This window comes from Mustela nigripes, chromosome 12 (genome assembly GCF_022355385.1).
Source record: "Mustela nigripes isolate SB6536 chromosome 12, MUSNIG.SB6536, whole genome shotgun sequence".
Lineage (NCBI taxonomy): Eukaryota > Metazoa > Chordata > Mammalia > Carnivora > Mustelidae > Mustela > Mustela nigripes.
Window position 1 is genome coordinate 156423171 of NC_081568.1, and position 13580 is coordinate 156436750.

The 13580-nt window shown below is 58.0% G+C and overlaps 1 protein-coding gene across 1 annotated transcript in view; it reads left to right on the forward strand.

The window, feature by feature from the left end:
• The window catches only part of OBSCN (obscurin, cytoskeletal calmodulin and titin-interacting RhoGEF), a 114482-nt gene that overhangs the window by 88896 nt on the left and 12006 nt on the right, over positions 1-13580 (forward strand). Inside the window, 8 exon segments of the mRNA XM_059416429.1 lie at positions 1388-1555; positions 1717-1819; positions 2065-2194; positions 3507-3615; positions 6579-6621; positions 9688-10826; positions 12440-12706; positions 13400-13496. Coding sequence (XP_059272412.1) covers positions 1388-1555; positions 1717-1819; positions 2065-2194; positions 3507-3615; positions 6579-6621; positions 9688-10826; positions 12440-12706; positions 13400-13496 — 2056 coding nt within the window.

Consider the following 13580-nt stretch of genomic DNA (forward strand, 5'->3'; position numbering starts at 1 on the left):
AATGGGCATCTGGTGGCCCAGAGCCTCTCACTGGGATTTTCCAGGCAAGGTGGTGACCTGTTGGATGGGGTGTCTCCTGGCCCAGACTGTCTCTCTGGGGTTTCCCCACACAAGGTGGTGACCCATTGGATGGATGTCTGCTGGCCCAGAGCCTCTCTCTGGGATTTCCAGTCATCTGAAGGAATCCTTCCCTTGCTTTTGGTGTCTGGCCTTTCACTCAGGTGCTGGCCATCCTGTCCACTGCCCAGCGGGGTTGGGGACAGCTATGTTTTCACCCAGCATGGGCTCTGGGATTTGTCAGGAAGCCAGCCAACCTTGGGTGTTCTCTGAGGAGAGAGCGTGTCCACCAGAGCACCGTCCACAAATCTGTCCTTGAGCCCACTTCTTGGTGCCCAGACTGCAGCCACCTGCCACACTCCCTCCATCCACAGGCAGCAACAGGAAGTGGGGTTTACTGCCCAGCGAACCCCGCAGTGTGGTCAGTGAGTCTGTCACTGAGTCCCAGGGACTCGCGCAGGTCCTGTTACCTGGCCCACGGGACCTTCTGCTTATTTATCTCCTTTTTTCCCTGGAATATCATGTCCTTGATGGTGTCGCTTCCTCGTCGCTGAAGTGTTTCCCTGCTTACAAACCCATGAGCCAGTCCGAGGCAGACAGAAAACACAAGACCTTGGGGTTGCAGGGTTGGTCACAGAGAAAGCAGCACGCCCCTGTCCACATGTTCGGAGTGAGGTGTCCCCTGCAGACGGTGGGTTGCCCCACAGGAGAGGAACCACGGGTTTCAGGAGATGCTGGGTTTCCATGAGGCTGCCAGCACGCCTGCTCACACTCTCCTGAAACGGGGTCCCTTGAAAGAAAGTGCACGCCAAGGGTTCTGTGAGTCGGGACATGGCTTGGGGACCATTGTAATGGAGCAGCTGCGTTTGGCACAGACAGGGCTGTGGGAAGGTGTCTACCTGTAAAGTCTAGGTATCTGTGGAGGACAGGGTTCTTCCCAGGGAAGACGCTCGTCTGCCGGCCCCCCACCCAGGAGAGCACCATTATATGGCCGGAGAGGTTTGATTGGATGGTGGTGAGGGACATGAGCAGTATCTGAGTGTGTCTGCAGTGGCCAGGTGGCCGAGGTTCTGTGTGTCCTCTGTGGTGTTTGGTCCCTTTGCCTGGACCCCACTTCCAGCTGTGAGCCTACTTTCTGCAGCCACACGGTGGGCAGAGGTCTGGGGAAGGGGATGGGGCTCTGGGTCAGTGTGGCCAGCAGGACTCCCCACCAGGGGTCTGAGGTCCAGGGGTGGCCCCCCAGCACTGCGCCATGACTGTGACCCCCAGGCAGGCCAGCCTTCTGTCCCCAGCAGGGTCCCTTCTATGACAGCGCTGCCTTCCTTTGCAGATGGGAAGCCAGTGGAGGTGGATCCACACCACATCCTCATCGAAGACCCTGACGGCTCCTGTGCCCTTATCCTGGACAACCTGACCGGCATGGATTCGGGCCAGTACATGTGCTTTGCAGCCAGCGCTGCTGGCAATGCTAGCACACTGGGCAAAATCCTGGTGCAAGGTGAGCCCACCCCAAGAGGGAGGCTGGAGGAGGCAGCATCCGGACTCCACTCCATCTCAGTGGCCCATGGGGGGTGCAGATCTGCGGGTGGGGGTAGGGTCCTGCTCTGTCATGTGGTCTCTCTGTATCTCTTTCCCTTGGCTTGCTCTGTGGCACCACAGTACCCCCAAGGTTCGTGAAGAAGGTCCAGGCCATTCCTTTTGTGGAGGGAGAGGACGTGCAGGTCACCTGCACCGTGGAAGGCGCCCCACACCCTCAGATCAGGTGGGCTGGGCGGCTTGCACCCAGGGTACAAGAGGGGAGGTAGGCAGCATGCTCACTGTGTGGGCTTGGGCAGATTCTGAACATGGCTCCTGCCCCAGGGAGGGCAGCCCCCTCTGAAGGTTGGGGGGTGGTGTCAGGAGCGTGTGGGTTCTGGATGGAAGCCTGGTGCTGCAGGGTGGGCGAGTGGAGGGTCTTGAATGGAAGAAGGTAGGGAGGCTCTTCTCACTCCCTGGGATTGGCTTCAGGTGGTTCAAGGACGGGGCCCTGCTGACTCCCAGCAGCAAGTACCGAACCCTGAGTGAGCCCCGAAGTGGTCTGCTGGTGCTGGAGATCCTGGCAGCTAGCAAGGATGACCTGGGCCATTACGAGTGCGAGGTGAGGTGGGCAGACACAGGGGACCTACCTCAGGGCCCACCGTCACCCAGGGTCCCTGCACCATGATGAGGGAGGCGACTCCTGGCCCACTGTCACCCAGTGTCCCTGATGAGGGAGGGACCCCAGACCTGTGATCACCCAATTTCCCCAATGAAGGAGGGACCCCAAACCCACCATCACCCCACGTCCCCAATGGGGGGCCCCAGGCCCACCATCACCCAGTGTCCCCAGTGAGGGAGGGACCCAAGACCTACCATCATCTGGTATCCCTGATGAGGAAGGGGCCCCAGACCCATCATCACCTGGTGTCCCCAATGAAGGATGGACACCAGACCTACCACTACCCAGTAACCCTAATGAGGGAGGGGACCCCAGACCCACCATCACTTGGTGTACATGATAAGGAAGGGACTCCAGACCTACCATCACCCAGACTCCCTGATAAAGGAGGGACCCCAGACCTACTATCACTCAGTCTTCCCAATGAGGGAGGGTCTTCAAACCTACATCACCCAGTGTCCCCGATGAGTAAGAGGACCCCAGACCCACCATCACCCGGTGTCCCCGATAAGGAAGGGACCCTAGAACTACCATCACTCAGTGTCTCCAATGAAGGAAGAGACCCCAGACCTACCATCATATAGTGTCCCCAATGAGAGCGAGGACCCCAGATCTGTGATCACTCAGTATCCCTGATGAGGGAGAGAATTGCAGACCCACCATCACCCAATATCCCCTAATGAGGTTGGGACCCCCCAGCCCATCACCCAGTGTCCATGGCAAGGACAGGGACCTGGGTGGGAGCTCTGGGTGACATCTTCTCTCCCAAAACCACCTGTCCACCTGCCGGGCCAGTGGTATTCTGTGTAAGATGTGTGCAGGCTGTGGCTCTTGCTGGCTGTCAACCTCCTCTGTGTGGCTGCTGCTGGTAGCCTTGGTGGGACCAGGTGGGGGCTGTCCCCCACCACAGTTCCTGGGGAGGCACACAGACTGGAGTTAGGTCTGGATTCACATGGTTTAATTCGGTAACTGCTAGCCACACGTGCAGTTTGAGTACATTAGCTCTAGGTAAAGACTTGGTTCCATTTCCAGTGTGCAGGGCCCACACGGCCACCACACCGAGCTATACAGATAGTGTCCCCATCACCTAGGAAACCCCTGGGCAATGCTAGGTCTGTGTGGGGACCCTTTCTCTGTGGCAGGCTCTGTGGCTCTGGGACAGCCAGGGAGGGCCTCCCCTATGTTAGAGATGGCCCCGATGGTCACAAGGGTGTCACTGGCTCTGAGCAGGCTCCTGCCATCTGTTCTGCAGTTGGTGAACCGGCTGGGCTCTGCGAGGGGCGGGGTAGAGCTGTGCATGCAGAGCCCTGCTGTGCGGGCCCGGGAGCAGCTTCGCAGGGAGCAGCTTGCCACTGTGGAAGGTAAGTGCTACTGTGGTGCCAGGTTGGTTGCCAGCCTTTCCAATCAGAGTGTGTTTCCTGGAGAAAGAGTGGTAAGGGCCGAGGAGGAGTCTGGGTGGGAGAGATGGGGATGCAGAGACCCTGGTGCAAGGGCTGGTTCCCAGCTCTCTATTGGGACAGCATGAGGTGAGCCTTGAGGCCAGATCTTTAGCAAGGCTGGAGGGCAGCCCTGGGGGTGGGGGAGGCCTGCGTCTGCCTTACCATTCCTGGGCTGTAGTGAGTATGTAGAAAGGCCAGGCCTTGCCCAGCGGGCTGTGGGGCAGTGGCCAGCCAGGTGTCGTAATAGGCAGCAGGAAAGTTGAGGATGATGGCTCTGTGGGAGGCGTGCTGAGAGCAGAGCACCAGCTGCTGGGTCCCAGTTTGGTTCCCAGGAGAGGGAGTGATGTCAGGGGCCTGGTACCTCCCACTGGGTTGGGTTGTTCATGGAAAAAAGCAGAGTGCCATGGCTGTGCCTCCCTAGCCTGGCCTGGGGTGGTGTCTGGGGTCCTGGGATGGGTGTCACTGAGGGGAGATGTATTCCTGGGTGGGGGGTGGAGAGCTAGCTGCAGGACACCTCAGGCCTCCACTCACACCTGAGTCCAGGGTTCTAGCTGTGCCCGGACTAACGATGGCCAGGATGGGAAATGGGGCAGCTGGCATCTGCCCCAGGCTTGCTCAGTCAGAGAGCAGTCCTATGGTGCTCACAGGGCAGGCTGCAGCCCAGGGACAGCTTCTTCCATTCTGGGTTACCCCACCTAGAAGGGGCTACCTTGTCAGTTGGTGAGCCTCCTGTCACCAGAGGCATGCCGGCAGAGGCTGGACTGACACCTGGTGGAGCCGCAGCTTTCACAGTAGGACAGGCTGGAATACATGTCCTTCCAAGTCCTGAGTGTTGGCTTCTGTGATGCCTGGGGATAATGGATCTAGTCCATCCTGGGGCCCAATGTCCCGGGGATCCTATCTGGACCCTCCTGGAGTCAGCCTACCTGGCATCTGGAGCTCGACCTCACAGCCATCACAGAGTGGGCAAGGGTCCATGTTCCTGCCTTGCAGAGGGCCTTGCGGTGTCTGCAGGCACCTTCACTTCCTGCCATATGGTGTCTTATGTTGGGGAGGAGCTGAGCGAGGATTTCAGCACTCCCTCTCCGGCTGGCAACAAGCGCGTCCTACAGAGACATTCACTTCATTGTCATGATGGGTCCCTTTCTGTCAACGTCTCATGGCTGTGAAGTCTGGAAGAGGGGCAGCCCTCCAATACCAGAAACATGGTACCTCACATCCAAGGCATCCAGTCCTCACAGACCCAGGAATTGGAGCCCGCTACCTGCTGCTTCCTAACCCTATCCTGCCGCTTCATCTTTAACCTGGTGGCTCCACAGCCAGAATAGCCCCAGTTGACCTTGTGGGGTGGGTGCCACCCCCTCGCTTTTGGAGCTGCACTGGGCCAGGAGCCCCGCTTCGCACAGCTGCGCCCCCTCTGATTGCTGCCAGTATCCACCAGGGCTTAGAGCCCATCAGGTGTCAGGTCAGATCAGGAACAATGGCACCAGGAATGTAGCAGCCAAGACATTCCCTGACCACCACTCCCCAGAGCAGCAGGATGGGACTTCAATCAAAGGAGGGTGAGGGAAGGAGTTCTGGCTTTTCCCACTGCTCTGCACACAGGGTCAGGCTTACAAGTGGCAACGTGGATCTCTCTGGGTCCAATTTAATCCAGACACACAAGGCATTTTGTCTGGATCTCATTCTCTCTCCCAGGGGGCTTCCCTCTCCAAGAGGCAGCTGGCACAAACACACGTGCACATACATACACAAGTAAATGAGGCTTCCAAGGGCCTTACAGACAAAGCTGGTATCTTTAATTCACACGAACACAATTGGAGACAAGTTTAAAATACTCTTGGTCACTTAAGGGAAACCCTTTCTTTATGTGACTTTAGCAAAGCCTAAAATCCCACACACCAGAAGCCAGAGCACTGTGTGCTACAGGCCATGCCACTTGATTTTTCTGAGCATTCCACTCAGAATGGTGGATGTCCCCAGGACGGTAAGAGGGACTGTTGAGATCTGAGGGCACTGATATCTGCTGGACTGCCTGCTGTCCAGGAGGGTGTGGCTGGGAGGGTTATCTCCATAGCAGGCTGGACCCTGCCTAGAAGCTGCAGAGGAAGAGGCCTCAGAATGGGTGAGAATAGGTTCTGCCTTATCCCAGATGAGTCCTACCCTGTCTCTGGACTTAGGCCCTCCATCTGCTGTTTCCAGGAAGATGGAAAGATCGGACAATCAAGGCAGTTAAGTTTATGGGAAGCTTTTATGGAGAGATCTAGGCTTCCCTGCTCACTCAGAGCTCAGGACTCTGTCCAGGTGTCTCTGGTTTCTCCTGATGGGATTTCCATGGCCTCATGATACAGAGCTCAGATGTGCCATCTTTAGGACTCCAGTGTTCCCTTCCCCTGGAGAGATGCTTTTGGTCATTAGGATTTCTTATAAATTAGGCACCAGCCATCCCAGTCTCAGTTTAGCTCCCATGGGTCTCCTTCCCCTACCCCAGCCTTCAGTTTCTTTCTGAGAAGTGGAACCTCCAGTTTGACAAGTTCACAGGGCTCCCTGGGCACATGTGCTGAAGAAGGAGCTGGGATTTCTGCCTGGGCAGCCCAGATGGGGCCCCTGCTCTTCCTGCAGTCCCTGCAAGACCCTCATTTCCTCATGTGGAACACTCTGAGGTCACACACACTTATCCCCCAGCCACTCAGAGCAGGCACTGTCATCTCCATGTTAAAGAGGACAGAACTGAGGCTCCAACCTAACACAGGCAGATCAGGCAGGGCTTGGATACAGTGCTCTGAAGCCAAGCAGGTTACTACACTGCCATGCCACTCAAATGGTTCAGCATCCAAGCACTGGCTGATCTGTAACCCTCGCTATTCCGACTGTTTTCTTTGTAGTCACTGAGCAGGAGACTAAAGTCCCCAAGAAAACCGTCATCATGTAAGTGCAGGCGTGTTCCTAACCTTCCTTCTGACTGCAGTGCCCCTGCATGCCCACTAACCCACCTGGACCTTGTCCGTGTGGCCTGGCCACCTGCTTTTCTAACTGCCTGCCCACATGGCCTTTGCTCACCATGCAGGCTGCCAGTAATTTGCAGATGCCCCTGAGGGGATGCACCTTCCTGTGGGGTCTTGGCTATCTTCACAGTTCACAGCTCTCTCTTCCAGGGCCTCTATGGTTCCAATGCTTCCACAGGGTAGACTTACTATATACCTCACAGTGGCTCACCTAGGGCTTGGACCCAGAATCACATCAGTTAATTTGGAGCTGGGACCAAGAACTGCTTCCCATGGTGGGTTAGAGGGAGGATTTTTACCCCTCAGACCCTAGGATCTAGGGCATTTTTGTCTAATAGAGATTTCTGTCCTGTTGGAAATATTCTATTTATGATGTGCACTACAAGAACAGCCACCAGCCACATGTGGCTATTGAGTATTTAAAATGTGTCAAATGCAACTGAAGAATTGAATTCTAGATTGTACTCTCATTAAGTTGTATTTAATTAAAATAGTGTAATCCTGGTGGGAAGCACAGCTCTAGGTCCCTCAAAGATCTCCGAGCCCAACCCTAGCATTAGGGAGATGGGGAAATTCAGGCTCATGGAAGAGGCTTGCTCAGGTTGGTTCATGACAGAAAACCAGGAGATAAACCGTTTCCCTGGTGCCACGCCCACCACCCCATCTATTTTTTGGGGTGCCCTCAAGTCTGGGATTGCTGCTACTTAAATAAAAGAGGTCTGGAACTGAATAAGCCCACAAAAGACAGAGTTGGTTTTGACCTGGATGTTCCAGTAGGAGGTGTGCACAGGTGGAGATGGTGTAAAAGCTTGGAAAACCCAGGAGGCAAAAAGACTGGTCTAAGACTAGTTGACAGGGAAGCTCCAGTTGGTTCCTTGTGGGCCTAGGAACTCCTAAAGGGGCCTGCATTTAGCCAAGTTTTGGAGAATCCTATCACCAGACATTTGGTCAGATCCTGGCTTAACCCTTCCTCAACTTCCTCCTTCCACCAAGGCACATTGCTGCCCACAGTACATGTGGCAGTAGTAAGCATCCCTGGAGGTATGCGGTGGTGCCAGAGCTATACATAGACTAATGCTCCCTTTCACCTGTGAAGGGAGAATTTCTATTATTTACATCTTACAGATAACAAAATGGAGAAACAGAGAAAGGGCCAGGCTGCCCCATCAGTAGGACTTCAGAGAGGACTAGAACCTGGGGCAGCTGGACTAGATGACTCAAGAGGCATCCTGCAGCCTAGTCTATTCCAGGCTTAGGTAGGTAGCAACACATACCCGGTGTTGCTGGAGGAACTCAGCTGGAGGAATTGTGCCAGGCATCTCCCCCAAGGGCACACGACAGAGTGGGGACTTGACACGGGGAGGATTCAGGGCTTGGAGAGAGACCCCTGTCACCTGGCAGTCCCACCTACTGTCTTGGGAGCCTCAGTGCAGGATGTCTACATGCCTTCATGGATGCAGTAATGAGCCCAACACAGGGAGGCATTTAGGAGGCATGACACCACTACCCATGTGACTGACTGTCCTGCCTTGGTGAACTGAAGAGGAATGAGGCCAACAGATGGGCCTGGCCCAGGTTCCCCTGATGTTTGGGCAAGCTCCGACCCAGGGACAAACCTAGTGCTCCTGAGCCTGGGCATGAGGCAGGAAGGTAGTCCTGTGACTTTGGAAGAGGCCACACTTCCAAGCCTCAGTTTCTCCATCAATTAAGTGGGGGTGTAGCATTTCCTTCTTATCAGCTGAGGGCTGAGCAGGCAGGACCTATAACTGCTGTGCACTTCAAGAGGTAGCACACATCTCTGGGCCCATCCCCGGGAGAATCTTCTCCTGGGTGGAGCCCTGAGTTGGACAAAAGCTGAATGAGACGGAGAGCGAGCATGAGCCTGCCTTAGTCATAGAAGGCAGGTGGCAACCGTATTGAGCTGTCAGCACATGTGTGCCCGAGCCGAGGAGAAAATGCAGGTCCAAGGGCCCAGGAGAGTTGTGAATTCCCCAGGGTCGGTGTGTTACTCAGCACATCCCTGTTCCCTGATACTGCCCGATACTCATTTTACCCACAGCACCCAGGAGGGTCAGGGGTCCTGGGTGGCAGAGGGGTCCCGGGGATGACTGGTGGGCTTCTGAATCTTGGCCCTGGGCAGGAGTCCAGCCTTCTCAGCCTCGTGGTCCACACTGGCAAAAGGAGGTCAAACCCATCCCCCAAGGCTGCTGCAAAGTCCCTGGCCAGGGCCTGATATTTACCCACCTGCAACTGGTCTTGCATTCTGCCTCCTCTCCTGCTTCCTGCCCACTCCCATTTAGGTGGGAGGGGCCAGCAAGAGGAAGTGCTTGTCTGACATCACACAGCCCATGATGGCCAAGCCACGCCCAGAGCCAGGTGTTTTCTGGGCTTCCCAACCCCGGACGAACATCAGGGCACATGCAGCAGATCAGGGCTCTGACAACCCTCCTGGACCTAGAATCAGTTGCCAACCTATCTCCAGCTGAGGACCATTGAGGCTCCTGCTCCCCATGATACGAAGCACAAAGCACTCATGGACTAGACGAGGAAGGGCACATGGTTGTGTGCCTGCTTCCCTGTCCATCAGCTCTGCAAGGAGCACTGGCATCTCCAAATGAAGACGGCCATAAACAGAGGAGACACACGTGGAAACACTGTGAACCAAACCTGGTGTGGGTTGGAGGTGCCCTGTGATGTAGCATGGTCCTCCTCCGTAGCCTCAACTCTTGTTTTGAAATCTGCACACTAGAGCCTGAGGTTGGTCAGATGAGGCTTTGTGCTTTGTTTCATAGGAACAAACAGCCCCTATCTCTGGATAGGGGCTCCGGAGGGTGGGCTCAAGTACACATGGAGGAATGGGTTTGCGCAGTGTGACTTGCTCGCTACACTGATCTGATCACTCACATGGCCCCTGCATGTGCTGATGGCGCGGGCACTGGGCGAGGCTATAGGTCTCTGTGCACATCTTCTCTTGGCCCTCTCCCTGCAGAGAGGAGACCATCACCACCGTGGTGAAGAGTCCCCGTGGCCGGCGCCGGTCCCCCAACAAGTCCCCCTCCCGCTCGCCTTCCCGCCGCACTGCCAGCCCGCCCAGGCAGGGCCCATTGGCCCCCCAGCTGCTGTACTCCCTGGGGGCCGGCCAGCCCCGCAGGCCTGAGGTGGATCCAGGCTGGAGGCCTACTGTGCCCACACTGTATGTGACGGAGCCTGAGTCTCACGTGCCGGCCCTGCCCCAGGGCACGAGGCCGCAGCCCAAGTGGGTAGAGGTCGAGGAGACCATCGAAGTCAGGGTGAAGAAGACGGGTTCCAGGGGCGCATCCCCCACCAGAGAGGCACCTGATAGCTCGGCAGGGCTTCTCTTCACGCTGCCTGGTGGGACCCCCACAGGAGACCCCAATGCAAACAACTCCAACAACAACCTACTGGCTCAGGAGCCCCAGGCCCAGGGCAGGGCCATGGTCAGCACTAGAGAGCCTCTCATCTTCTGCGTGGACACGGGGCCAGAGGAGACCCCTGAGCCGTTCCTTCCCCAGGCGGCTGAAGAGGAAATCCCCATGGAGGAGGTGGAGGGTGGAGGCGGCATCCTGATGGAGGAGAACCTGGGCACCAACGGCCTTTGGGACCGTGACCCCAAGGTCCTCATTCACGATGGCCGAGTGCTGACGCTGGCTGACCTGGAGGATTACGTGCCCCGGGAAGGGGAGACCTTTGGCTGCCATGACCCTGTGCCCAGCCCTTCTGATGACCCGCCCTGTGAGGTCTCTGTGCTCCAAAGAGAGATCAGCAAGCCTACCGAGCCTGCCGTGGGGCAACCCGTCCTGCTCAACGTGGGGCGTCCCCTGGGTCCTCAAAGCCCGCCCAGCTTTCTCAGTCACTGGGAGGTGTCTCCCTTGGGGCCTCAGGTCCTCGGCCCCGCGGGTGTCTCCTTCTGTATGCAGGAGGCCCAGGCCGGGAGCACTGCATCCTGGAAGCCGTCCTTCTGCATCCAGGTCCAGAGGTCTGCAGACAACGGCCAGAGCAGCTTCAAAACGGAGGTTAGCACCCACACAGTCAGCTTTGGGACGGTGGGCGAGACCGTCACCCTGCACATCCGCCCGGATGGGGACAAGACCCCCGGCCCCTCCCAGGGCTGAGGTCGTGACCAGCGGGTGCCTGGCCACTGGGCCCTGGGGGTGCATGGTGGAAACCAGCACTCCACGGACACATATGCTCTGGGCCTCTCTCTAAGTCTCCAAGAACTCAGGGCTGGAGTCTGCCCACCCCTCTCACTCCAGGCACTTGCTACCTCAGGGGGCCTGGTCCAGCGAAAACACCGTGCACAGACCTGACATCTCAGAAAGTCCAGAAGGCTGGAAGGACTCGCAGACTGCAGCTCTGGGTCAGGGACTCTGCATCTGTCCTGCCCTGTTCACGAGGCCAGGCTGCCAGGTGCTCTAGGCTGCCACGTCTGCTCCAGGCTGAGGTCCCAGTCTTCCACTCACCGGGGGGCTCCCCAGCTACATCTTCACTATGAACATTTCTCTCTGGCCCTGGGAGGCCTGTGTAGGGCTCAGCCCTGCTGGAACTCCTGGGCCTCTCTGCAGGGTGGACCAGGGTCTGTGTGTGACCCCCAGTCATAATAAACGGGTTCCCTGCAGTTCCCCTGCTCTGCTCTCTTGCTTGTCTCTCTGGTGGCTCCGGCGTCTTGTCAAGGAGGGCCTTGGGTTGGCACCCAGCATCTGCCTGTGGGTTCTGGCCCATTCTTAGGGTCCCTGGGTGGAGGCGTGATGGTTCGCCGGCCTGCCTTGTTCACGTGGGCTGTGTGGCTGGTCACAGGTGCATATACTGGGATCAGGACGGCCCATAGTGGTCTTTCCCAGCCTGCTGGGGGCTGAGCAGGACTTCCTGCCCCCTGTGCAATGGGGGCCATTGGTGAGATTGACAGGGAGGGTGTGCGGTGTCAGGGGTATGCTCATGTTCTTGGATGGGGTAAGGGCAGGATGGGTGCCCCAGTGCCATGGAGGGCAGACAGACAGCAGCCTGCCCAGGTATCTCTCTGTCCTAGAGGGTCTGAGGGTACAGAAGACCAGCAAAAGAGGAGGTCTGGGGCAGGGGAGAGCTGCAGGCAGGGGACCTGCTGGGAATGGAGTGGTGGGCATCCCAGGCATGTGTGAGGCTGTGGTGTGGCTCTGCAAACTGGCCTCCGGGTAGAAGAAGAAAACGTTCCAGGATCTGGGGGCAGGGAGCCCACATGTGGGACAGTCTGAGCATTCCTTTGGGGTCTGTATGAGGAGCTGGGGTAGGAGCCCTTGGCGTGTGGTGGCCTGAATGTGGCCATGCTGCAAGTGCAAGGCAGGGAGTGGGGGCTGGCCTGGGAGGGCAGGAAGGAGTCCCTGGTCCCTGACAGCATCAGGCTGTCCCCAGGTTACCCTAGAGCATGGGGCTGGGTCCTCCCCAGCTTGGGTGGCCCAGTTCTCTGGGATCTGGAGTGGGCCATGGGGTAGGGGGTAGCCCATCCCAGGGGGAAGGGAAGGGGCGAACTGAGACTGAGGGCAAGCCAGGACAGAGGGCAGGTGTCCAGGCCCACCTGTCCCCAGAGGAGCCTGTATGCTCCTGCAGGTCCTGAGTCCACTGCCTGGAGTGGGTGGGTGGTGCAGGCAGGTGGGAAGGAGAGCCTCTGAAGACTGGGACAAGCTTCTGGAGCCTTTTCCCGGGTTCCAGGCCATCTCTCACCCTGACATGCTGACCTGCCTCTGCCACAGATGCTGCAGTCCCTCCCCCAGTTGCCCTGGAACCAGCAGACCCGGAAGTCACAGTGTGCCCTGAGTCTCCAGGACCCTCCACAAGGGACCATGCTGGCCCCAGCCCTGGCTATGGGGGGCCACCCAAACTCCAGAAGGCTGGCCCCCAACCCCCAGGCACAGATGCTGCAGCTGCATCAGATGAGGCCCAGTGGCCTCAGGCTGATTGGCAAGTGCCACCTGCTCTCAGAGTCCCGCCTGTGCTGGCCCCAGCCTCAGCCACCCCAGGTATCCATCCTGTGTGGGCAAGTGGGCAGAACTCTGCGGACCCTGACATCCCAAAGGCTCCATGCACTTAGCCTCAGTCTCCCCGTTGGTGAGACTAGGCAGGGAAGTGGGTGCTGGGAGGATCTTCCTGAGTATATCTGTCCTCGTCAGCCCTGGGCAGACAGCTGTGTACCCTGTGCTTCTGGGTAGGTCAGGAAGAGGAGGCAGGAGCAGGGGAGAAGAGAGAGAGAGAAGGGGGGAGGCAGGAGGAGGGGGACGAGAGAGAGGACGAGGGGGGAAGAGACAGAGGAGGAGAGGGGAAGAAGTGAGGGGGGGAGGAGGAGGACAGGACGGAGGGGGGGCAGACCCCCCCCACCACCCCAGACTGATGAGTCCCCCAGGGATATTGCCTTGAGTCCCTTCCCCCCAGAAGCTGGTGCACCTGGGTGTCCAGAGCCCTGCAGAGTGGCTGGTGTGGGGAGCCTTAGGGCTGGTGGCCCAGGCTAGGAGCTAGGGCAGAAGAGTGCCTTGGGGTCTGGGCTCTTCAGAGTGGGTGTTCCCTGGTGGTTCATACCCAGAGGGCCTTGCATCCCTGAAGTCCCTGCTCTGCCTTGTGCTCCCACCCTCTGGGCCTGGAGGATGACATGGGGCCCATTGTGGGGGACAGTCCCAGCTGTATCCCAGGCACTCACTACACCCCTTGTCTCCTACCAGTTGAGCCCCAGAAGGTGCCACAGCCTCTCCCCGAGCAGGGCCAGGAGCAGGACTCCGGAGCCCACACTGAGGACCAGGGACGTGTCGTGCCCATCAGGTAACCTCCCTGGCATGCTGGGTTAGGGAAGATTGTGGGGGGGACATCCCAGGGGCACAGCAGGGAGGAGAAGTCACCCTCAGA